The sequence below is a fragment of the Pseudopodoces humilis genome, chromosome 7, assembly GCF_049639895.1.
Source record: "Pseudopodoces humilis isolate 2021_Gansu_Grassland_sample_001 chromosome 7, ASM4963989v1, whole genome shotgun sequence".
NCBI lineage: Eukaryota > Metazoa > Chordata > Aves > Passeriformes > Paridae > Pseudopodoces > Pseudopodoces humilis.
The window spans coordinates 51,442,778-51,469,068 of record NC_142206.1 but is presented as its reverse complement, the minus strand read 5'-3'; the positions used below and the strand labels follow the sequence as shown (position 1 = coordinate 51,469,068).

General features: G+C 39.0%; 2 protein-coding genes across 3 annotated transcripts in view; one reads left to right on the top strand and one right to left on the bottom strand.

Annotated features, from left to right (window-relative positions):
- WDR25 (WD repeat domain 25) overlaps window positions 1-2,393 on the bottom strand; it is a 59,936-nt gene extending 57,543 nt beyond the window's left edge. The window contains exon 1 of the mRNA XM_005520129.3: window positions 2,370-2,393. The gene's annotated coding sequence lies outside the window, so the exon portion shown is untranslated. The remainder of the gene's footprint in view (window positions 1-2,369) is intronic.
- A 230-nt stretch (window positions 2,394-2,623) lies between these two features.
- On the top strand, window positions 2,624-24,453 carry WARS1 (tryptophanyl-tRNA synthetase 1). 2 transcript variants are annotated; one of them, XM_005520130.3, is made up of 12 exons: window positions 2,624-2,717; window positions 3,450-3,472; window positions 5,992-6,206; window positions 7,184-7,391; window positions 11,969-12,077; window positions 12,904-13,023; window positions 13,628-13,810; window positions 14,474-14,574; window positions 15,787-15,899; window positions 16,956-17,129; window positions 20,343-20,483; window positions 22,252-24,453. In XM_005520130.3, exons 3-12 carry the CDS (start codon window positions 6,093-6,095, stop codon window positions 22,408-22,410), a joined length of 1,422 nt encoding a protein of 473 aa, XP_005520187.1. In that variant the 5' UTR covers window positions 2,624-2,717; window positions 3,450-3,472; window positions 5,992-6,092; the 3' UTR covers window positions 22,411-24,453. The 2 variants fall into 2 exon arrangements, with proteins under 2 accessions (XP_005520187.1, XP_014105470.1); XM_014249995.2 differs by lacking the exon at window positions 2,624-2,717 and adding an exon at window positions 2,853-2,973.
- Window positions 24,454-26,291: the final 1,838 nt, after the last annotated feature.

The window sequence follows — 26,291 nt, the reverse complement described above, 5'->3', positions numbered from 1 at the left end:
TCCAACAATTTGTATTGAGTACATGGAGTATAGAGTTAACTGTATTCAAACAACTGATGTGTCTGCAAAGTAATATGTCAACCTCTGCTGTTTATAGGCAAAAAAGTATGGGTAAGATTGATTAAATGTGACATTTTATTATTGCTTTGTTTCCTTGCCAAGCTGTTAGCACTCATTATGCTGAAGAGATTTAACCCACAACACTTTCAGACAGACTGCTGAAATTCTTGGTTCAGGTCAGCAAAGAAACTGCCCTCAAAAGCATCTTGATGACAGCAGGGAATGCAGCATGAAAGTCGGTACCTTCATAAGCATTTGCAGAATTGACACTACAAATGTAGGGACACCACAGATGTAGGTGATACAAATACTTCTGCAGGAGTAGGACTCTGGAACTTGTAAAGATTCTTTAACTTCAGAATTAGATCTATTTGAATTAAAAACAACTGTGTTTCACATAACCTACAGAAGTGTCACATGTCTCTATATTCTGTTATCAAATTTCTAAGCACAGATCCAGAAGATATTATCCAGATATTTACTAAGATACACACATTCATCATCACAGACCCTTCCAAAGATAAGTGATCCAGACATTTAACTGGAACAAGGTGACCAACATTTCAGCACATAAAAGCAACAAGATCTCCCTCTAGAGGACATTTTGTCATTATCTGAAGTTTAAGACAGCTATAAGTGACAGCAAAGAAGAGCAAGGAAAAAATATTTTTTTAATAATACAGCTTCATTTATTACAGAAATATTTCATTTAAACAGTGTCAAGGGGAAAAAAAAAGTGCTTCATGAAAACTTAACTAACAAATCAATTCAAAAACAGTAAACTGAAGTTCCTAGCAGTAAATTGAAACATCTTATCAAATAAATAGGAGCTTTGACGGGCTTCACTTCAGTAATTGTATCAAGTGGTTACTGTTTGTATTGCAGCACTAAACACATTCCCCAGCCAAATGCATCATGTCCAAAGAACAAATACAGTAAGAAGTTGACCTTTGGCTATAAGCTATAAGCTAGGATACACAAGTAGATTGGGTTAGACTTACAAAGTTACTTTAGTTTGTTTTAACACAAAAAAAAACCCAAGCTGAGATTCAGAAGTGCGAGATAGTGCCTTGCAAACACAAGGTTAAAAACGTCTCCCATGAGATACTGGAAAGAAACTGTCCCATTACATTTGGTCACCATAAATCTATCCCACCACACACATCAACCATAAATATCAGTGTTACTGTGAAAACAAAGCATCTCTCTCACCTATAGACTTCCCATCAATTTTTGTTTTTAAAGAAACACCACCCAAAGACACTGCCCTAACTTAAGAAAAACGTGGGGCCGGGGGTGAACCACAATGTACCTGATTGGAAACATCCTGGAACTAGGCTGTGAGTTTATTAGCAGTGTGATGTGTAATGTATTGAGCTAAAAGCGAAGTTCACAGCACTTTGGTTTTCCTCGGCTTCTACAAGACTGATTTATCTGAACGCATTGAGGAAGATTGTTCAGCTTGAGCGGCACAGTGCCCGCGGATGGCAGCGGAGGTGTGAGAAGGAGCAGAGCTGGCTCACGGCGGAGCCCCGGGCGGGCAGGCAGGAGGCACAGCCGCCTCCCCGGGGCTCTCCCTCGCTCCCAACACCCCACAGCCCCGGGGGGGAAAGAACAAGCACCGGGAGAGCATCAGTGGAGGCCACAAAGATGATGAGCAATATGGAGCATCTCTCTTATGAGAGACTGCGGCAGACGTGTTTAGTCTGGAGAAGACTGAGGGGATCGGATCAATTTGTACAAATGTCTTAAAGGCCCAGAGGATGGTGCCAAGGCTCTTTTCGGCGGTGCCCAGCGACAGGACGAGGAGCAATAACCATAAACCAAAACACAAGAAGTTCCACCTCAACGCGAGGAAGCACTCGTTTTGATGGAGGGTGGCAGAGCTCCGGACAGGCTGATCAGTGAAGTCGTGGGGTCTCACTGTCTGGAGACATTCAGAACCCAGGCGGACGCGATACTGTGTAACCTGCTCCGGGTGACCCTGCCTGGGCAGAGCCCTGGATAACCTCCAGAGGACCCTTCCAGCCCTAACGATTCTGCAAACACCCGGCCTTCTCCAGTCCTCCCTCTCCAGCCCCACCCGAGAAAGCTGGTCCCGGGAGAGCCCCGCCATCCGAGGCCGGCTCCTCATCCTCTCCCACAGAGCCGTTGCCTCTCCCCAGGGCCCCGGGCGCCAGGACCACCCTCGGTGCCGGGACAACGGCGCCCGGCACGGTTACGGTTCCAGTTACGGTTCCAGTTCCAGTTCCAGTTCCTGTTCCCATTCCCATTCCCGTTCCCATTCCCGCTCCCATCCCCTGCGGTACCTGCGCTCCCGGCAGCGCGCCCGGAACTCACCTGCCGGCCGCCGCCGCGCCCTTCTGAAAACGCGCCGGGTGAAAACAAGGCACCCCACACAAACAGTTCCGCATGTGGTAGACCCCGCGCTGGGGCCGCATGTTGGGAAGGGCAGGGGTCAGAGCGCGGCTCCTCGGGCGGGCAGAAGCTCCTCTTCAGCCGCTCCGAGCGGAATGGAGAGCGCTCCCTTGGGCTGGTGACCGGAGCAGGAGGGAGGGCTGTGAGGCAATGGTTCCGGGGGTTTGTGTTTCCCAGCCGGGAGCCGCAGGGTCCGTGCCGGCTGGGGTGATGCAATGGTGGTGACAGAGGAGCGGCGGGTGAGGAGCGGCGGGACGGGACGGGCTGGGCCGGGATGGCCGCGGGGATGGGCACTCGCAGAGATGGGCACTCGCAGAGACAACCCGGCGGGCGGAGAGGGGCTGCTTGGGTGCTCTCTGCCGTCCTTGTGACCGGCGTGAGGCGCCGGGTGTGAGGGTGTCTGCCGGGCACGTTTTCTCCTTCCCCTTGAGATGCGTCGATGCACTTGAGGGCTTTTCCTCCATTCCCTGCGGGGTCACCTCGGCAGAGAGTCAGGTGAAAATGCTCTTTTCTCTGAGAAGGGCAGGGCGGGGTGTCCAGGTCACTGGAAATGCATCCCACGGCAGGAAGGGCAGAGCTGGCGAGTGGCTTTGCTGTGCCCGGGCAGGGCGTGGCAGGGAATGCTGCAGGACGCAGGATTAGGGAGAACTGGCGTGTTGGGTAATTCTGTGCTACAACAGTAGCTTTGCTCTTGTGCAGCTGCGGTGTAGCAAAGATTCATGTCGGGCTTGCTTCTGGTGACTCCTCTGTCCTTGAATGGTCATGTTATCTGTCATCTTGGGGAATTGTCTTGCTCTCTTTTATTGTAATTTCGTGTGTAAACTGATGCTTGCCATGACTGGGGAGATAGGTCTGCTGTAAAGTGCAGCCTATGTTGGAGTGCCTTTCAAGGGCTGTTTTAAATTACATCTGTGTGGATGCTACCTACTTTGATTTCACTTTTCTTTTTTTGTTCTGATTTTTTTTTACAGGAGGAAAAAGAGTTTTCAGGAATGTAAGTGCTTTTAAACTTAGTCTCGCATTCTTTCATTTGCTCATGAAAGCTTGTTCTGGACTGTTGTATTACTGTTGTCTCTGAAAGTCATAATGTACTTTCTTGCAGTGTTTGTCTTCTTAACTTAACGTGAAACCATGTTTTTGTAATTCTCAGTTCTCTAACTTACCAAGTCAGACTGCAGACAGTGAAAATGATCATGAATATGTGATGGTCAGCCAGTTGGAAAGGGAGGAAGATGCAGTAGTTTTCTGATACCTTTGCCAAGGATTATATTTGAGCTTTGTCTCATAGCACTTTAATTATAAGTTACCTGCATTTCATAGGTAGAAAAAGCACACACATCTTGGCTTTCAAGTTCACACTGGGTCATTCTAGACTCCGCTCCTAAGTATCTAGTAGTTCATTCTATAAAGCCCATGCATCATTTTTTTTTCTCAAATCTGTTTGCCTATGGTATGTAATCAGTCTTGGACTATTAATTTTTATAATATCAAGAAGAAAGCAAGAAAAAAAATCCTGATAAATAGTAGAATATCCAGATATTTATTTTTAATGGTTCACATTAACAGATTTCAAAAGGTAAAGACCTGTGTTCCACATTAATTCCTGGCTTGAATTCCACTAGCAAATAGGGGCAGTACTGAGGTAAATCAAGATAACCTTAAGTAGCAGTCCATATATTTTGCATTCATTGTCACAATATCTTCATGTCTTCTTGCATCACCTGCACAGTTTTTCTGCTGCTTAATGAAGATGCACCTTCATTTGAGATTCTCTTTTCAGCTTAAATCCATAATGTTCCAAACATTTTAAGGAGTCTGGTTTGCTGCTTTCCAGTATATGTGCCAAGTGTCAGCTGTCATTTCAGCCTTTCTGAATGGAGGCAATCCATCAGCAAGACTGTACTGTAAGGATTTAAATTAAAACAAGTCACAATTTGTTCTACACCAAAGAAAATTCTTATTTATGTCTTTATTGTTTTGTGAAATTTGAAGCCAGTAAATATAAATGGCATGTTCCTACAGAAAGGGTGTGTGTTAATCTTCATAAACATTTTCTAACATGCATTTATTCCTTACTTTAACACTTAAAATATTCTTTGCCCATGAAGAAGAGGAAGGCAATAGCCAAATAAAAAAATGTAATTAAATTGTAGGAATACATAAAAAAAATGTTTGATATGCTTCAAATTACTTTTTCTTTTTATCACACTGTCAAACTGCAAAATTTTTAAAGGGATAAAATTAGGTTAAAAACTTAAGTATTATTATGTAATCTAAGTGTGGTAATCCAAGAGTTAATAGAGTAAACAAATTACATTAACAAGTGGATGAATCCACTTCTCAATTTAACTGAAGCTGAAATATGGGAATATTGCAGCTGACTGACAAACAAAGCCTTAATGGTAGGTATGTTTTGGTAACTACCCTGTTGCCAAATCAACCTTCATAGTTTCCTAGGCAGGTGAAGGCTTTTTACAGTAGCAGTTTAAATAAACACTGTGTACATATAACCAAGGTTATGATTAGACTGATTATTTTGTGGAAGGAAGGCTTTGAAGTTCTGCTGAACAGCTAACACAACTATTGTATGCTTCTGGAGATTTTGTTTCATTTGGGTTTTTTGTTTGTTTTAACTCTGGGAAAAGGGAGCCAAAGGAACATGTATCTTTACTTACACTCACTCGATCTGTGCTCCATGCACAGCAGTGGATCAGTAATTTGCTAGGGAGTCTCTCCAGAGAGACAAGACCTTTCAAGTCAGTAGTTTTTTACATGGACATAGAGCTTCCCCCTTGGTGGACATGGGCACGGCATGACAGAGCGTGCTTAGGCAGACTGCTGTGTTCTTAGTCTCAGCCAGCTCCTCATCTTAAACCATCTCCTATTATTTTTCCTGCATAGTTCTGAGAAACCCAGGCAAATTTACAGCCTATTGCTTACCCAAGAATTCTGTGGAAAGCAGCATTTTTCACCAATTATCAATGTATTTTGTAACCTCTGGAGGAAAGCCATAAAGAAAATTACTAAGCTTTGCTTTGGGCTGAAGTACTCTATTACATATACTAAGACAAAATTTCATAGTTATAGTAGGTAGATAGGTAGTTTTGTAGTTATGAAAGCCTCATCATCCAGAATTTGACAGGGTATCAGTGCAGGAACATTAACTAATCAGGAATCAGATAGCCTCTACCAGTTGTTCTGAGATGCTCCGAATCATATATACATGTATTTATTTTCCTTTTGCCAGGAATTTGACTTTGGGAAGGTGTTCTGGTGTTAAATACATAGACCAAAAACACGAACAGTGATGTCTAAATTTACCTGGTGCTCTTGTCAGTCTCTGTCCATTTTTGTGTGAAACTGAAACTCACTAATGTCTAATGTCTCCACATTTATCAATTTGATATGAATGGAATATGGTAGGGATCAGTATAGTTTTTATTTTCTTATACTTTTCACCTGATCTTGGAGTATTACACTAAAGAGTAAAACATACTACTTTCTGCCCTACAGTTTCCTTCATTGCTGCTGTTTTGAATCTCCAAGCCAAAGAGTTGGAAGAGGATAAATTCAGTTGACTTGTACCTAACCAGATCTTTGTGCAGTCTGGCGAAATGGCCGACAGCCCGAACTGTGATTTGAAGACTCTGAGTCCCCTTCAGCTGTTTGAAAGAGTGACTGAACAAGGAGAGAAAGTCAGAGCACTGAAAGCAGGAAAAGCACCAAAGGTATTTGTGTTTCATATTTTGAACCCTTCTTTTTCAGTTTAGGTATGTCTTTGAGTGCTTAAGAATTTTATTGTTCTAAGAGCTATTTTGCATTGTGATGAGAAGAACTCTTGCTAAAAACTGTTTATGTCCATTTTGTGAACTGTGGCATACCTGGAGTAAGGTAGTCACTGACAAGACCAAAGTTTTTACTCTTCAAGTCAAAACAGAGTCCTAGGCTTAGATATCTCCTTCATCCAGTTGCCATACTATGTGACAGGATCCAAAGCATTTATTTCTTAAGTAAATTTGTCACTTGCATTCTCCTAGGGTTTTAGATGGTTCATGAAAGTATTTTTCTCCAGGCATTATTGTAGACATTATCAAATATGTCTTCCTGTAACTGTACTGACAGTCCCTGCTTAATCTCCCTTGAATAATTCAGTAATTTGCTGTTTATTTCAGGTTCCCTATTGTGTCATCACTATTTTGGCAAGGAGAGATCAGTTTTAGTATGGGTTTTTTTAATGTATTGTTTAGTTTGTCTTCAAGTCTGTCAATGAATTGTAATGAACAAATTATTTTAAGGTGAGCCACTAAAAGCATTGTTAAGTAAATTAGATAATAATTTATATTTCATTTATATACCTTAGAAATTTATGGTAAAAGTGCTAAGCTTGTTATACCTCTAAAAAGTGAGCAAGCATTTTTTTTCTAGGCAGAAATTGAAAAGCAAGACAGAGGTGCTTTAAATATGTTTGCAATGGTGATGGTTTATATTCTAACGATTAAGTTTTTGCTTTTCTTCTACCTTTGACATTGATGCTGAAAACATTTAAATAGAACAGAGTTTAGAGTTTGTTAATGATCCAGTTCAGATCAAAGCATGGATTTGGGATTTTGAAAGGTTGGGACATTAATGTAATTGTCTATTTTAAATATGAGTGAAGCCATTTAAGTGAAGGCAAACAGTTGTTTGGGTTTTTTCCTTTATTCAGGATGAAGTTGATGCAGCAGTGAGGATGCTCTTATCATTAAAACTGTCATATAAAACAACAACAGGACAAGATTATCAGGCAGGCTTGCCTCCAAAAGATCTTGTATTAATAAACAATGGTACAACTAAAGAAGAGGATGAGGATTTAGTGGATCCCTGGAATGTGCAGACATCAAATGCTAAAGGCGTGGATTATGACAAGCTCATAGGTATAACTCTTCCTTCACTGCTACTAAGGAATTTATGTAAAGTGATCCTAATGACCACAGAAACAGCAAGGCATCATAACAAATCCAGATCAAAACATCATAGGTAACATTTAATTTATGTCTAATCTTAGCATTTCCATGTCTAAAGAATTTTCTGTAAGAGATGAAAATGTCCCAGGTGGAGATTTCCTATGAAAGAGTTATATACTTTACATAGAACTTTTAAGCACAAAATCCAAGTTTTTATGTGGTTTGTGTTTTGGTGTAAGGACTGTTAATTAAAATTACACTAATGAAGATACTGTAACTGAGTGTTCTGGAATGCTGAAGAGTATTTTGGCCAGGTTGAAGGATTCTTCCTACCCGCTCCTCACATCTCTTATAGATTAGAGAGGGCAGGAGTGATCCAAAACTAATGCAGAAATCTGTTAAGTCTAATGACTTCTTCAGAAGGCACACTTACAGGCAGCCAAGCACTGCCTGGAATGAAGGTGTTGCAGCTCATTCAAAAACCATGTAGTGTAATGGAAAATGTTTCAGATGACATTGTTACAAAACTTGCAAAGTTTTGTGGTTTAAGAAACAGAGGTCTGGGTAATTTCCTTATGGGTTTCACAGTTTGCTATTTTAATAATTTGTTTGAGTCTAGCATAGAAACAAGTGAGAGAACTATTCATTAATTTCTCTATTTTCCTTTTTTTTTTCATTATTGTCGATCTGCAAATCATGTTTAGTACCTCAGTTGTACATTCCTGAGGTCTGCTTAGTAATTTTTTCTCACAATAGAGCATAAACCCTTATGTGGCAGTAATCATATTTGCTTTTGGGATAGTTGCTTGTGTCAGCATTATTTTAACTCTTTGTGATGCTACTGAGAAATGGTGTCAAATGCACACGTTCACTGAGTCTGCAGGAAGTAATGGGAGAAATAAAAAGTTGGAAAGGGAGAAGTGTGCAAAGAAAAATATAGGTCAATGTGAGAAAAGAAAAAAAAAATGTTTATTAGAACCTGGAAGTGGACAAGATCTCTCATCATCTTGTTACTTGCATAGGAGTTAGTTGATCTGGGGATTTTTTCCTTGTGGGGGAGGAGTTCTGAGCATTTTAGAAAAGGAAGAATTGCACAATTGTGTTAGCACAATCTCAGGATCTCCCTCAAAGCAATTTTCTATAAATCAGTTCATGCCCGTTTTTTCCAGTAATTGTGTACGTAAGACCTTTCATCTTCTGTAGAGTGAGAGTTAGCCTAAAGGGTTTTTACTTCTTTACACTCCTCTCAGATTGGTGAATTTGATAAATGAGTCATTTTGCTTGTTCTAAGTGCTGTGTTGGAAATTTTTCAAAGAATGAAAGCCTAGCCTAGCCACTTCAGAATGTGAAGCAGTTGCTGGTTGTTATTGATAAGCTTCCTTCTTCTCCTCCCCTTTTTAAAATTAACAATAAAAGATATTGTCCAAGAACTTGTTACATTGGATAGCTCTTACCCTAAGGGAAATTTTTGTGCTACCACTAATCTGTTACTAGTGGTGCTTGAGAAAATTCCATTGTGCTTATATTTAATCAAACAGAAGAAATTAAACCAGTGTTTGAATTGAAGGAGGTCTTCTTCTCAAATGGTTGTCCTAGATATGGACTTAGATGTGTGGTAGCACACAAAAACAGCCTGAAGATATTCTGGGAAGAAGGGTTCTGTCAGCTAAGTCAATATGAACATCCCTAGAAATTTGTTTGTTTGAGCATGAGCAAAGAGCAGAGGAATGAGTAAGAAAGCTTTTTATGCTAACTCTGCTGATAATTCAGTAAGCTGAATATTGCTGGTGGTTGAAGTTGGTGGGCAGTTTTGTAGATCATCTAGTCAGCCCCTCTCACCAAAAAAGAGTCATCCTAGAGTAGGTCACTCAGGACCTTGTCCAGTAGGACTTTTTAATCTCCAAGGATGGAGATCCCACGACCTCACTGGGAAACACGTTCCAACATTTGACCAGTGCATGGTATGAAGGGGTTTTGTATGTTTAAATGGAATTTCCTCTTTCTTCTAAGTTGTACCATTTGCCCCTTGTCCTTTTGTTGGGCATCACTGAGAAAAGTCTTTTGCTGTCTTTTTTTATTTCCTCCCCACTTCCCCTTATCACATATTTATACACATTGGTAAGAGCCCTCCTGAGCCTTCTGTTCCCCAAGCTCAGCAATCCCAACTCTCTCAAATTCTCCTTGTAACACAGGTGCTCTGAGTCCTTCATCTTCATGGCCCTTTGCTGGACTCACTTTATTGTATCCATGTCCTTCTTATGCCAGAGCTCAGAACCAGTGCTCCAGATGTGTCTCCTCAGTGCTTAACACAGGGAAAGGATCACCTCCCCTGACCTTCTGGCAGCACTGTTCCTGATGCAGCCCACAAGGCCTTAGACCATCCAACCCACAAAAGTGCATTACAAGCCATATTCAATTCCTTGTCTGTCAGGACCTTGGGACCCTGAGGTCCTTCTGCTTTCCAGACAGTTGGCTCCTTGCTGTACCCATGTACAGAGTTATTCCTCCCCAAATTCAGGGCTTTGCATTCCCTTTTGAATTTAATGAGATTCTCATCAGCCCATTTCTCCAATCTGCTGAGGTCCCTCTCGATAGCACCACAGCCATATTTTGTATCAGCCACTCCTCCCAGGATTATTTCACCTGCACACTTGCTGAGACGGCTCTGGGCTCCAGCTGGACTTTGTGCTTGCTGCTCACAACCTTTTGAGCTTGGCAGTTCAGTTAGTTTTCAGTTCCCCTTGCTGTCCACTTGCCTAGTCCAGACTTCACCAGTTATCTCTGAGACTGAGCTGGAAGACATTCTCAAAAGCCTTACTAAAGCTGAGATAAACAACATTCACTCTTCTCCTCAGCTATAGTCATAGCATCATAGGACTATTGAGTTGGTCTGACAATGATTTTCCATTCATAAATGCTTGCTGACTACCAGTCACTTTCATGTCTTTAATGTTTGGGAGTGATTGCCAGGATTATTTGCTTCAGCACATGCCCACAGATGGAGGTGAGGACTGACCTGTCCACCTCAATTCCACAATTCCTTCTCCTAGCCCTTCTTTAAGGTAGGATTGGCATTTTCTTTCTTCCAGCCTCCAGGAGCCTCTCCCACTTGTCATGACTGTTCAGAGATTATTGAGACTGGCCTGATCAGCAGAGTTACTGTATAACAAATATTAGGGTATACATTTCTCTGTGTAGTTATAACAGAGCAACAGCAAAGAGGAAGAGTACACAATGAATTTTCAACAAATGCAAATACGCTTTTGAAAATGGCAGTTCTCATGACTTCTGCACAGTGAATTGAAAGCTGTATTTTGGTAAAAAGTAGAACACTGGAGATGAAAAGCACACTAGGAATTTTTTAAAGCATGTTTGGGAGCAGAGGCTCTGTCAGAAGCTGTTTAGAAAGGCAGATTCTTTGTGAGCAGAGAGCCTAAGATGTTCTGAACATTCAAATAGGAGGAAAAAGGTAGGGAAAAATGGTCCATTTTTTTAACAAAAAAGGTGAACATGGGCGAAGAAAAGGGAGTTGTGCAGTCTGTGAATGTTTAATAAAGATATTTAGGCATTTCCAGTGAAGTGTTCTGTACCCCAGAGAGCTTTTTCTAATCACTTTCTATGACAGTACATGAATATTTTTTGGGTAGCTAGTCCCAGTTAATCCAGGGCATTTTCATGTTTTCTGTTTCTGTCAGGTCAGCCTCTTACCAGTTGCTGTTGTTGTGCTGAATCATTTTCATGCTCACTTGATCTCTTTCTAGCATTCATTTAGATTATAATTTCCCATTTTGTGATGCATTTTGCATTTTATTAGTACAATGTTGAGTAGTTCTCATATTGAATAGAGCAGAATAGTAGCAAGCAGTAGATTCTTGCATAGAATTTTTTAAAACAAGTTTAAATCATAGAACATTGGCCTGACTATTAGGATCCCAGAATTACTGGGAATAGGGAAAATACTGCTATTTTACTCTGTCACAACCTTTCCTAAACCACCAAGTCTTAAGTCTGATTGCCATGAAGGGCATTGTGCGTTTCCTTTTCAAGCCTCTTGAGGGGAGCAGTGTCTGTAATCATACACATGTTAAAGAAGAATTAAGTTTGAAGAGTATTTGGGGTTGGTGATGTTGTTTGAGTGAAAGCAAAAGATGTCTGACAGCAGAAAATTTAGACATCAAGAGAGAAACATTCAGAGCCTCACAGGCATTTTTTTCTTATGGCTCAGGCCAAGTTGGTGATCTGAATGTGTTTCTTTAGCATGTTTTTTTTGCTTGGAATATCAATGCTTCTGCTGTAAGGAGACTGCAAGGATAGTAATTTGTGGATGCAGAAATACTGCATGTTGTGAGTGAGCTGAGCCTCCTAGCATAGAGATAATACTGGAGGTGACTGTCTTCAGACAAGAATCAGGAAAATTGACTTCAACTTTTTGACTTGAAGAAGTCTTTTTTAACCTAGCCTGCATTGGTATGTTCTTGGTATTCCAAGATCTGGTTGCAGTTATACTGTGCTTATTTTAATTATTTTTTTTACATTTTATGATATAGTTCGGTTTGGCAGCAGTAAAATTGACACAGACCTGATTAATCGAATAGAAAGAGCTATTGGGCAAAAACCTCACCACTTTCTACGTAGAGGAATCTTTTTTTCCCACAGGTGAGTTTTTCTTTTATTAAAATTAAGAAGGTCCTGTTGGGCAGACTTCCTGTGAGAAGCCTGTAACTAGCAAAAATTATCTGCTTTTCTGCCAAGGCAAACCAACTGTGCCATTTGAAATTACCAACTATTGCAGATTTTCCCTGGCAACACTTGAAACTCTTGATTGCATGGGTTTCTGATATGTCCTGAGTAATCCCAAACTGAAGAAATGTGCTCAGAGTGCAGGTTCATTTTGACTCTGTCAGCAGCCAGGGGCAGTGGCCTGTCAGAGAGCTCCAGGTGCCACTGGTGATTTCAGCAGGGCTCCCATGCATCTGTTTGTGGTACAGAAAAGGCTCAGGGAATAATCTTAAGCATGAGCCTGCCAGTGACCTTCACTGTTTAATTGTTAGCACACAGGAGCCTTTGGGCTGTGGCACCAGCAGGTTTCACAGAAGGGCCTGAGCATGACTGAGGGCGTGACCTTCACCAGAGGTCAGCTGAGCTGCTTGGTTGTACCTATTTGAGAAATGGTCCCTGGCTCTGGAGATTATTATCCAATGAAGTAATTTTAGAAGTTGCACAATTTCAACATCAAATTTTTACTTTTGATTTCATTTTTCTGAGGTTTTTCCCCCCAGCCCCCATGGAGATTGAAGGAGACCATGCTTTTCTTAAATTAAAAAATGAGTAAACAAGAGCTTTCTTATTTCTAGGACACTTAACATGCTATTATTTATAAATATTTTTGTCTTTAAAAACACTCAGATTTTGAATAAAAGCTTTGCACTGTGGATATTTCTTACTAAAGAGTTGTATCTTGTTTTCTCTGTTTATTCTCTAGAGATATGGACCAAGTACTTGATGCTTATGAAAATAAGAAGCCCTTTTACCTTTATACAGGCAGAGGGCCATCATCTCAGGCAATGCACGTTGGTCATCTTATCCCATTTATGTTCACAAAGTAAGCTATTTCTACCAGTTGTATTATTAATCAAAGCATTTTTTTCAAAAGAAACATTGAACATGGCCTGTGAAACTGCCAAAATGATACATTGCAAGGAGTTCTGATTACATGGAGTGAATATTAATGAACGTAATTCAGTCTCACCTTTTCACTGAAATGATCACAATCCCTGCATCACCATAAAGCCCTCTTCCTTACTCCCTTAGCCATGTGGCACTCCTTAAAATTCCTGTTGTTCCTGAAAACCAGTTCCCTACAAGGGTCAGAAACATTACTCTGTAAGGTGGTGCCTGCAGCAGCAGGACACAGAGACATTGGGCTCAGAAATGTCAAACCTCTTTGAATTCTGGTTCCCTTGCCACTGGTGACCTCTGTCATGTTTACAGGAAACAGTAACTGTGAGTCTTTTTTCCAGGTAAGTTGTCATTATAATCTGTAAAAAACATTTTACCTGTTCACATAAATATAACTGCATATGCATACAAAGAAAAGAGCAGATCTCTCCATATACCTTTGTTCAAATATATAAAAATATTTTAGCTGCATGATTTACATCTTCATTTTAACTTAATATGGGATGAAACATGTCTGCTTCTATTAGGTGGCTGCAAGAAGTATTTGATGTTCCCTTGGTAATACAGTTAACTGATGATGAGAAATACCTTTGGAAGGACATGACAATTGAGAAGGCGTATGAATACGCTAGAGAAAATGCAAAAGACATCATTGCATGTGGTTTTGACATCAATAAAACCTTTATATTTTCGGATTTAGACTATTTAGGGTAAGTATAAATTTATTTAGAGCATTGTAGTGAAAAAGGTGTCTGTATTTTCTCTCTGACTACCAGCAATGTTTTAGTAAGTGTGTCTATATTTGAAAACTTTAGGACAAGTTTTCTAACACTTGAAATAGAAACATACTGTTTTACTGTTTACTGTTTTTTCTGCTGTCTAACATTTTATGTCTATTATCATTCTCCTGTATAACATGAACAAATACTTGTGTGTGCAATGTGTAAATTATGAAAAATATATTAAACCAGCTAAAGTGTAAAAATACCTAAACCACCAAGAAACTTCCAGATTTATTTGCTTAAGATGGTATCAAAATCTCTCAGATGTGTTTGCACTTTATTAGCTTTAACAGAAGGCATTGCAGCAACTTGTTGTGGTCAATTATTTTAATAATACAGTACAGAGTGAAGTTTAAAGAAGAATGTTTGTAGTAATTATTGGGGGAAAGGAAGAATAAATTAAACTTTCCAGGCATAAAATTCCTGTTTGTAAATTATTTTCTAATTATCATCTTAATGGGCCACAAAAAGCCTGAAACTGTGAGATTTAATCCTCTAGGTTTTTTAATGTTCTCAGCTTTTGCAGTCAGAGTTTGTACATACACTCTCCTCTTCTCGTTTTATTTTTCCACTTTTTTTTTTTCCTCACAGGACAAGTGCTGGATTCTACAAAAACATTGTCAAAGTTCAGAAGCATGTCACATTTAACCAAGTGAAAGGAATCTTTGGCTTTACAGACAGTGATTGCATTGGTAGGAAATCATACCAGTTACAAGAAACAGTGTTTGCTTTCACTTTCAATTGAGCTATTTGAAGTAGTAGTTCAATGAGATTAGTGTCTGCCACTCATGAAACAGACAGAAGAAGCAGGGGGATTATGGTTCTAGGCAGATTCTGATGTTATTGTTATTCCTTCAGAACAGAACACATTTCACAATGAAATTTCTGGCATAACATATACCTTTTTGACTTTAGTAAGAGCGAAGTACAAAACACAAATGTTGAAGGGTCCAAAACAGTGAATGACTTTTTCTTTTATTTTCTTTTTTATTCTTTTGTTGCAGTGATTTGAGCTATAGACCTCTTTCTAGACCTCCTAGAAATTTCTATGCCAAATCTGTAAAGAAAAAGTTACATACACATAGGCATTTACATATATGAAGAAAGTTGAGCGCTGACTAGCCTAATTATCAAGGTTCTGGGTTACTCAAATCTCCCATTTAATTCACTGCAATTGCAGGTTTCTCGACAGGCTTCACATGGACAAGAAAAAAGATTCTGTGTAAAAATTACATTAAATCCTGGATGTTTCTGAGCATTACCATCATTCTTAGTCCAGTAATTAGGCCAGTGACAGCTTTCAGCCTTCACTGTAACCAAGGAACAGATTTCCACTTGTTTTAGCAGTGCTCTGATAAAAGATGGTGTTGTGATTATGACTTCATCATGTGTGTAAAAGTCTGCTGCTTGCTGTCTGTTTGATAGGATTTTGATCAGTTCCATGTTGCCTACACTGTGATTAAGCCCTGTATAAAAAAGAAAACTGGGCACATCTGAAATGCTTCATGAGTACAGAATGCATATAGCAGTGATTTAAGATCTTAGAGGGAAGCTTATGTGATGACTGTAGTTATTCTCTCACAAAGTGAAAAGAAAATGAAAAGCTTACTCAATTCTGTTTCTGGAAAGGGTAGATAGTTCAATGATCAGGAGAGTATGCAGTGATGAACTTCTGCTGAAGTCAGTGTAGTCACAGCTTGCCTTTTGTCATTAGTTTCTGTGTCAGTTGAAGGTTTGTTGACATTGCAAGGTAAAGATGAAAAAGTCCTCAGATAAGGCAACAGATAGAGCTTGGTCTTCAGCTAAGTATTTGACTGATTCACATGTGCATTTTACCTATTGCAAAAAATTCTGTTTATCACTGCTTCTGTTGATTGCTTAGCTTTTCCAAACATGTTTTTTAGGTAAGATCAGCTTTCCTGCTATCCAAGCTGCTCCATCCTTCAGTTCATCATTTCCACAGATATTCAATGGCAAGGAGAATATTCAGTGTCTTATCCCATGTGCTATTGACCAGGTAAGAAAATCATATTTGCTTAATTTGGTTTTCATGGATTTGGTTTTGTATTGTACCATTGGTGCATGGTGGTGTCTCAAGGTATCTGTAAAACATTCCTGTGTGTACCTTTCTGGGGTAGAAACTGAAAGACATAGAAAATGAACAGATGAAGGCTTAACCCAACAATCATGTATTCATCCAGTCTTGGATCTCTCTTGATTGCAACTCTGTTCACACTGAGCTGATCTAGGAAAGCAAAGACAGTGACATCTATGCAAAAGCACACTGACATGGGGGTAGGAAGAAACTTTTGGCCATCTCCATGGTAACTTGGACAAGATGGAATGAGCTCAACTTGAAACACAAGAGATTTCTGTTGAACCATGGGGAAAAACCCTCTCTCAGTAAGAATAAAGAAGCATTGAAATAGTTTGCCAGAAAAACTGCAGAACCTTAACAATTCAGATTTATAGAGAGAGCTGGAAGAACATCAGATACAAATGAGAGTAATAGGGTCTTTACTTTAAATAAGTAGTGTTTCTAGGAATCACATCCTGCACTGTCTGAATCTTTAGCTATTTTAGTCACAGGGACAGACACTGGAAGATGATGTAATCATATTCATCAGCCACAATATTATGAAATAATATTTCACTTTGGTTTAAGTCACATCATCAGCACAGCACTGCCAGCTTGATTGTTGATTTAGTTCAGATTCTCTGCTGGCTGTTAAAGTGCTTTGGGAGAAAGCTTTCATCTTAGGCTGCATCCATCTCCAGGCATATTAAGCATAGTTTTAGCAACTATTTGAATTCATATAAAGTTTTGCAGATATGCCTGTTAATTAAGGGAGTCAGAGTGTACAGCACTATGGAAAAGAGAAAAGGGGGATTTTGTTTGTTGGTGTTCTGAATGAACTGGATTGAAAGTAGGTTCTGGAATATTTCAGGGTGTGGTTTTTTTCAGTTTTTGGTTTTTGACATTACTTCTTATGGCAGGAATGGGTCAGCATCCATCAGCTTTCAAATCACATTTTTCAACTTTATTCTGTGCTTTTATTGATGGTTGTTTTAGGATCCTTACTTTAGAATGACCCGCGATGTAGCACCAAGAATTGGACAGCCCAAACCAGCCTTACTCCATTCAGTCTTCTTCCCAGCCCTACAAGGAGCACAGACCAAAATGAGTGCTAGTGACCCAAACTCCTCCATCTTCCTCACTGATACACCCAAACAAATCAAGACAAAGGTAAGGACCTGCAAAACTTGATACCACGAAGCTGAAACAAAAAGGAGTAGTGGTCATAGAATCATAGAGTCATTTGGGTCAGGAAAGACCCTTAAGATCAAAGAGTTCAGCTATAAACCTATCCCTGTCAAGTCCACCCCTAAACCTTACCTGTAGGTACCATATAAACAGAAATAGTCTCCAGCTTCATCAAGAAGGGCTGTAGAAATTGGCCCACAGCTCCTACCTGACACTCCTTTGATATCCTGCTCAGCTGTCTGACACTACCTTCAGAGGTCCTTCTAGTTACAATGATAATTTTTAGTGTTTTCCTTGAACATATATGAATTGGTTTTTCCATATGTTTCATGGCAAAGGATCTTCAGGAATTGACTGAGTTATGCAAATTTAGCTAGACTATCAAATATGATCTTTTGCATTATCAGCTAATCTGACAGTACAAATATTAGATGGGATAGTGTACAAAACATGTTTGTTTTTCTGATACCTGCAGAGCAGTGTTGTAAGAGTAAGAGCTGTGGAGGCACATGCTCTTAAAATAAATATTATGTTGCCACAGTTTTGAAGTATGTCAGGCCATGAAGTAAACCTAATAAACAGCTCTTTCTCTTGACTCCCTCTCCTTGTTGGGAGCACCAAACATTGCATGGTGTTAGTTACAACACAGGTCAGACCTTTCCTGCTGCTTGAGAAACTATTGCTGCCAATTCACAAAGACATCTGCTCACTCCAATTTACAAATAAACATTATGCTGAATTTCAGCTCAGAAGGGGTATCTTCTGAGTATGTTCCTAGCTTGTTTCTAAGTTGAAAGGAAGATTGCTCTTATCTGGTGTCAGATGATTTACTTTGGCAAAAGTTCACCTAGTAGTGGTATTTAAAGAAAATTAAAGTCAGTCCTTGGGAAGGAATTTAAAGGCATGAGACCAGACTATAAAATAGCTGTCAAAACTAGAAGAAAAGATGTTTATGTTGTTTCTATTGGACAGGCTTGGATTAATTATCTCATCGTGAGACTCTTCTACAGCCACCTCATAATGCTTCATTCCCTTTTGTAGAAACTGGTTAACCAGTATTGTTTTGAAGAATTGGAATTCTTCATGTGTTTGGATTATAATAATTCCAGTTTATTTGCAGTTACAGAGTTGCTTTAAAAAAAAAAACAAATTGTAATTTCAGAATAGAGAATACATGGTTAATGGTAACATTGGTAACATTCTTCCATGTTTTTTTCCTGGCAAGTAACTTGTGATCTGCAAAGAGATCCAAGTTCATAAGTCCTAATTCTACTGTCTTTAAACTGCTTGAAAAAATAAAAAAAATAATTCTAGCTACTTGGAATATGAGACATAAAGAAAAATACTGAACATGACATAAAGTGTTGTGTAATGGATGACAAGCTGAGATTTACTTCAGCTTCTGAAGCCCATCAGAAACAAGTCTTTATGAAAATAGAGCTTGAGTGAAAGACAAAATACTATTATAGCAAATAAATAAAAAAATATATCAGGAAAGATGACTTCTGGTCATGAATGGAGGTTAAAAAGAAAATGCAATGCTGGACAAAAAAAATTATTGCTTACAGCATTTTTCAGATTATTGGTACATTGCTAGCTAATGAGGTTCAAAACTTGCAGGTAATGGAAGATAAAAATTACTATATATTGGGAATGGCTAAGAGAATTCTGGGTAATCCAATGAGATGATTGGCAGCATTCTAATAAACTATTCTAATTGTACCTATCAGCAAATTACAACAAACAACAAAACTTGTTTGTTTTTCTATAAAGTGTTATTTAGATTTTATATCTATATTGAGGGATTCAGTGAAATTCAGGGGGAAAAAATCAGTGCATCACTGTGGATAGGTCACTGAAACCCTCAGTCAATGAGTAGGTGCCAGAATATGTAAAAAAGTGAATTTGAGATTAAGAAAGGAAACATTCTGTGTTTCAACAAAAATATGCCTTCATCTGGCATATTATATTTAATCCCTCTCTGTTTAGGAAGAACTCAAACTGTAGAGATAAAGGGCTTTGAAAAATTTTCATTCAGGCTTACAAAATCTAGTAAGGAGGAAGGTCAGTGCAGAAGAGTATGTAAGAACTTCATTTTAAAGATGCTGAGGCAGCTATTCAGGCTGCCCTGCAACCTAAGAATAGAAGTAATGTGGCAGATGGCAGTTCATTTCCTTAAATATTCATTGGTGCGTGATTTCTGATTGTAGTTCGTTGCCACAAGACTTCATCTGTAACTTGGTGGTTGAAGAGATTCAAAAAAGCACTAGACAGTCTATATAGATAGTAGGAATGTTCATAAATTGTAAATATATAACAGCTCCTAGGTACCAGAACTAAAAAAATACCTACTTCATATGCAAATATGTCTCTTGGCAGGTTGATTATGGTATTTCAAAAGATGCAAGAGCTAAATGAAAAAGCTCAGCATATGGTTAAGAAATATTTTTTTTTCCTCCACTTAACAATTATTTTCTTTAAATTTGTAGGAAGATTAGCATCCTCAGAGAGTTCTACATATGTATAAATGTTCAAAATAGGCCAGTGGCTTCTGAATTTATTGGGAATGGGATTAGCAATTACACCTGTTCAGTAGTTCTGTTCATCTGCCAGTAGGAAGCTATGCTTAAAAAGAGGGAGGCTGTCAGCAAATATTCCATTTTTAGATTGAACAATTGGGCATTGGTCTGTTTTTAACCATTCTAGACAGACTTGTATAATCTTTAACTTTGCTTTTTCTTGTTTTCATTTACTTCAAAAAGAGGAGATTAGGTTATCTCTAGGATTTCTGCAGGATTTTCCATGCCTTCTTCATCTCTTCCAAAATTTATTTCTTGATAAAGTAAATATCTTAATTTTTATTACATGAAGTACATTTTCTGTAAGCACAAATTCTATCCAACAGATTCAGTAAAAGCGACTTAAAACTTTTTTGACTGAGTCTTGGGTAGATTATTTTCAATTTTCACTTAGTTTTTGTTTATGCGTTCTGAGGAAAATATGTATAGCCATTTTTCCCTGCTGGGTTCTAATGACCTCCTTTTTTCAGTCCTGAGGCTCTGCTTTAACTTGTCCCACTCGTTCTTCAGGTAATCCTTAGTAAGGAATTTGGAGGATCATGACACATCTCTGTTTGCAGTAAAGTAATCCCGATTGTGGTGGGAATTACAGCCTGAGCTCCTGGTGTTGTTTCAGATTAACAAGCACGCCTTCTCAGGAGGCAGGGACACCATTGAAGAGCACAGGAAGTACGGAGGCAACTGTGACGTTGACGTGTCTTTTATGTACCTGACTTTCTTCCTGGAGGATGATGACAGGCTTGAGCAGCTGAAGCAGGTGAGTAACCAAACTGCAGACAGGGTTATTCCTTCCCTGCTGTGAGGACAAAGCTGTACCTCAGCCCTCAACAGAGCTGGAGCTCAGTCCTCCTGTGAACCTTCTCCAGGAAGGTAATTTTGGTGTCGTGCTCTCCATCCCTTGCAAGTTTCAGTATTAGTATGTCAGGTTTTGTTTCTTTGCAGTGTTCTTTCTCACAGGCCAATCTGTCTCTACTTTAAAAATCCCTAGTGTTTGCACAGGAATCTCCAGCACTCTGTAGGACAATATCTTCCTTACCTTTCAAATGAGGTCATCTTGGGATTAGTGTTGTTTAATTGTGTAATACACTCTGCCTGTTCCTTATTGTAAAATACCTAAACATTCTGCAAAACTACAAAAGTTCGTGTCTAAAGCTTGCTGGTTTTTGGTTTATTCTTATCATCACAAGAAATTTAATAGCTCTGAGGAATTGATTCATTGATCCCAGGTGAAAACTGCTTCATATATGTTGCATTTTCTTTAAGCCTATCTGGAAGACTTCTGTCCCCAGGGCTGGTAGCAAGCTGTTTCCCTTCCTTTCACCACCAAAACTAGGTGGTGTGTGTTCTCTGGAAGGCAGGAGCTGCAGTAGAGAACACCCATGTCACATTGGTTTATCAGCTTTCTCCTGCTGGGAACAGCTACAAGAAAATCAAGACCTGCAGATTCTTCTCCAGCCCTCTGTCTTTCCCCCACAAGAGCAGGGTTGGATAGCTACACTTTTCTGTGCTGTTTTAAATTCCTTATGGAAACCTGAAACACATTTGACTTAAAGAGATTTTTTTCATTAATCTCCAACAACTGCAAGAGTGTCAGCCTAAGTCTGCAGCAGAGCACAAAGCCTGACCCACAGCTTGCAGCTCACTGCGGTAGTGCCTCAGAACCTGAGTAGAAAACATGAACTCTCCCACTGTAGCAGCATCAGTGCAGCTGCTTCACGTGTAGCACCAGAGGACACTTCCAGAGAAAGCAACGTTGGTGTTTTTATAACAAACTAACAAGCAAAAATAACACTCCCAAACCACACTGCTGAAATTGCAATTCCATTTGTTCTTGTTAATGTATTTTACTCTTGTTGAGTGAATGTCAGCAGCATTTACACCTTGAACAGGTGTTAAGAATGGCTTGATGATGAGGGGGGAGGTAAGATTATCGTGTTTATTGTCATTTCAAATATAGCTGAACTCTCCCAGCCATGGTTGCTAAATGTGGCTGAACCAATAAACTGTTGGCCTGTGCTTCTAAGCTGAAGTATTTCAGTATTGAGCAATGGAATGGATTACCAACTGTGAATATGACTACAGTGTGAACATAGATTCTGAGTGTCTTTGCTATAAAAAGGATATTTTAATCACATCTAGTCTCTTACCTAAATGCAATGAGAGAAATATATGAGAATTTGTACTTGTTACTGAAAAAAAAAGTGGCTTAGAGTGACTGTTTATTTGAACCGGGATTCCGGGGAGGAAAATTGCAGTTTCCTGCAAATAATTACAGGATTTCCTAGTTAAACTTGTGAATGTAATTTATTCAGTCCTTATAATAACCTGTCATATGAATTTTGCCAGATGCCTTAATCTTTTAACAGGCAACAAGCAACTCTGCGAGTTGCATTTTCAGAGTGATACCAGATAATCTTCTAAGGCATGTACTTACTTTTAAGCCATCCAGATCTTTTAAAGAAATACTGATCACCGAGTCTTTTTGTGAATGGCACTGTGTTCAGCAACCAACACTTTCTTGACAGGCCTACACCAGTGGGGAATTGCTCACGGGGGAGCTGAAGAAGGTACTTATTGAAACAATGCAGCCCTTGGTTGCAGCTCATCAAGAAAGAAGGAAGCAGGTCACAGATGAAATTGTGAAGCAGTTCATGACTCCAAGGAAGCTGGCTTTTGAATTTTGAAGAAACGTTTATGTAATTTAGCACTTGATAATCCACAGCCAAGTAATTGTTGTCTTCTGTTGTATGTCATCACTCCCTAGTTATGTACAGCCTGTAATCGGTGCTTTATAAATAATGAGTAAATTATCATGAACAGCAGAGTACAGAAAAAGTTTAAAATAATACTTGTATCTATTGAAAATCAGAATATGCAAGACAGAATTGATCAGTCTTGCAGAAAAGCATGTGTGCCAGCCCAGCATTGTATTTTAATGTATTTCATGTTGAAAATACAAATAAAATTTCCATTTGATGATAAAGGCTAACTTGGAAATTGTTTAAAATATGTTGGTAAGAGGTTATATCTCAAAGTAGTAAATAGTAGCTCCATTTTCTTTTGTACTGTGTTCCTTGGTTTACTAGACTGTATGTCTCCTTGGGCTACTGAGAACATGCTGCACACAAAAATCTAGGCTGAAAAGTCAGTGTTACAAAGTGGGATCAGTACAGAAAGAGTGGACATCTCTGAGTTGAACGCTGGAGAAAGAATGTCAGACTTGTCTTGCTATTGTCTTCCTCTTTGACATTGGGCAAGTTGCAGAAATCTCACTGTACTTTTTTTTCTGGAGCTTTTTATCTGATCTAAGTCCCTCTGGTGGGAGGAGGTCATCAAGAAGTTGTCAGGTCCTTGATATTCTCAGGTGGAAGATAGTATAAAAATTCAGATATTAGTTTCTAGCTATAAATTACAAGTGTTAAATCATGCTGTGAAAATTGAAGTCACACTGGACACAGGGATACTTCAAGTACTATTGGTTCTTTTTCACTGCACCAGGAGATTTACACTAGGGATATTTATTTTAGGATGTATTCCAGTGAGAAAATATTCTTAATTAAATATTACATGAGGTATTTTAACAGTGTCCTTTCTTCAGAAGAACTTCAGTGTCTTTGCTATGATTTATGGAACATTAATCCAAATTATTAGCTGTTTGTTTTGATCTGAACAGTGCTGAGTGCAAACTGTTAGATCTGTCTTGTACAGAACAGAAAGTTGCTAGCCCAGATACAGTCCTAGCAAAGGTGGTTTTATTTGATGTAGATAACTCAGGTGGGTTAGCCTGCTTATGTTTGTTCAAGGAACCAAGGAAAAGGCAGAAGTGCAAGGCAAACTTAGGCCTATTGCATGAGTTTCAAACTTGTGCTGGAAATAGCAAGGCTTAGCTTTTGTCTTTTTCTTTACAGTTTACGTGAGCTGACATTTCTAGTCTAATGCCATTGGCTTCAGTGTATTAGTGAAAATGTTTCCCAGAGACTGTCTCCATAACCCACAGGCAAAGCATCTCAGTGCCAGCAAGGGCTTAACAATGAGTAGAAAAAGCTTTTTTTCCTAGAAGTAGTGGAGCAGTTCTTAGGGGAAAAAACAGCTTCTTAAATCCAGTAATAAATAAGCTAAGTCTTAATTACTTTTGACTTTAATGATGACCTTCCTGTTCTTGCAGCCTACTCTTTGTCATCTTTAAGCCATACATAAAAGATAAGCCTTAAATTTACTTTAAAAGTGCTTTTACAAACTTATAATGCAAGTATATTGTTTAAAATATATGCAGATTTGTTCTGCTAGATTTATTTCATTAACTGAGAATTAATTTTGTTACTCTGCAAAGGGAAATATGCTGTAGGAGAAACCGTGCCATGTTCTATTCTAGATAAGCAGATGCATTATTTTATAATAACAGTTGAAATGTTTTGAAAGTTCTAGAAGGGAAAGTGATAGGAAAACTATTTAGTATTTATTTGCTGAACAAGCACTGTTTTCAAGTTCTCTGATGAATTCATACCAATATGCTTCTGAGGTGATGCAGTTTCTCTGAGGAGTCTTGATGAATTCCTGACTCTCTTGTAATTATGGTTCATGCCCCAGATATCATTTTAAAGGTCAAGACAAGGCAGTTTTCAAAAGCACACTGAAATGTTATCAGGCATTGTTCATTACATTTTCCTCAATTTGTTCATTTTGTTCATCTCACTGTAATAAAAATGTAGATAAAAGTCTGTATCAAACTTTTGGTTTACTTTTTTATTATTTTTTAAAAGCCTTAATTTACCCTTAGCTGGTTTTGATCTCTCTTCCTACCTTTTTAGATACTGATTTGTCATCTGATGTAGCTGGTCCTTGTTTTGAAGTACTGAAGCAGGGTGCCTTAGAACCCCCTTCCAGGTAGACTTCAGACTGCTGCCAGACTGAGCCAGTAAGTCAGTCAGTTGTCCAGAGATGACCTGCTCACAAGCCAGACTGGAGGTTGCATGTCCCTGTGCACAGCAGCCTGCTCTGGGATAGGGGAAGATCAACGAGACCTGTTTACAGTGACACCTCAGCAGGTTTGGTGTAAAACTGGTGCTTCAGTGGAAACACAGTGCTCACAATTTCTGTGCAAAAGCACAGATTCTGAGTAGGTTCCCACAGCACTTCCACAATCACCAAGAGGAATACTGAAACCTACCTGATATTCTAAGAGTTTGTTTTTTTTTCTCAAGGCCACCAACTTTGTTGCTAAAAGAAATGATCTGTACAACAAGCTGCAGTCCATATAGCAAAGTATACTCAATATCAGCACAGCAAATGTGGTACCTTCTTTCTGTTGGCTGGCCTTCAGCTAGCTTATTTATCAAAGTAAATAGTTCTGTGATCATTAGAGTAGCTAAAGGTCAAGACAATACAAATCAGAAAATAAAGCAGTCAAGCACTGAAAACCAGAAGCTGAAAACCCAGCTTGGGCTGTGTGTAGTGAAGTACATAGTATGTGTCCTGTCAGTAAACAAAAATTGGTCCAAATTTATGTCTGTGTTTACAGCAGTCACCCAGTCAGTTCCTGTACCTGTTGCTGTTTGTACCTGCTATGAGTTCTTCCTCAGGTTGTCACCCACACTCTTGTGTGTAGATGTTTTTTCCAGTAAAGGGTTCTGAACAGATTGTTAAGCCCTTACCTTCCTGAAACAAGCTGCCTGGAGATACAATTTGCCTCTCTCGTAGCAGTTGTTCAGACCCCATGAGAGCCTGCTCACGTGGTGCTGAATCCCTGAGGCTTAGAGTTCTCAGCCCCTTGCACTGGCTTTTGCAGTTATTCCCACTCATATTTACAATTCCTCTGTAATTCCACTCCCTTGGAATCAGCTGTATTTCAGTTTCACCCACAGGAGGAGACATTTTTAGTTATCTGAGTGCATGAGTGTACTGGGAAAGATGAGCTATTTAATATTCAAACCTTGGGCTGACCATGGATGCTATCAGTGCTGCCTAACAATAAATGGTTGTTTAGTCTGTTTTGTAGGCATTCTTCCACTGTCTCAGTTCAGAGAATGTGATGCCTGAGAACAAGGTTGGCTGAGAATAACATGGCATAAAGGAGTATGATTCCAAACATCCAGGCAGAGCAGGGATGAATCACCTCCCAGTTAAACACATCCCTTGTAGAAGGAGGTGAGGGTAGCAGACTCTTAAGAGGAATCCCAAACCTCAAGAATATAATTAAATCTTCTGTTTTAAGGACTTTCTGAATAATAATAATAATAATAATAATAATAATAATAATAATAATAATAATAATAATAATAATAATAATTTGTATTAATATTATATATAGATATATAATGTTTGTATAATTATATAAAATAATATTATTTAATAATATATATTAATTATATATATAAATTATATATATATTATAAATAATTATAATAAGGATTTATAATTTGGTGCTGACACCCAAAGCTGTCAGGGTGGTAGGTTGCTGAGGCCATAAGCCTTTTGGAGAGAATCCAGTTCAGTGTTGGGTCTTTCATTTCACTCCCCTTAAGATGACATAGTGTGCACCAGCCTGGCCTCTTCACCCTGCTCTTGC

Excerpts from the sequence above, each read along its gene's own strand:
- WARS1 (XM_005520130.3), top strand. The coding sequence starts at position 6,093 with ATGGCCGACAGCCCGAACTGTGATTTGAAGACTCTGAGTCCCCTTCAG. Across the intron at positions 7,392-11,968 it reads GGATTATGACAAGCTCATAG|TTCGGTTTGGCAGCAGTAAA; the intron begins GTATAACTCTTC and ends TTTATGATATAG. Across the intron at positions 14,575-15,786 it reads TACAGACAGTGATTGCATTG|GTAAGATCAGCTTTCCTGCT; the intron begins GTAGGAAATCAT and ends CATGTTTTTTAG.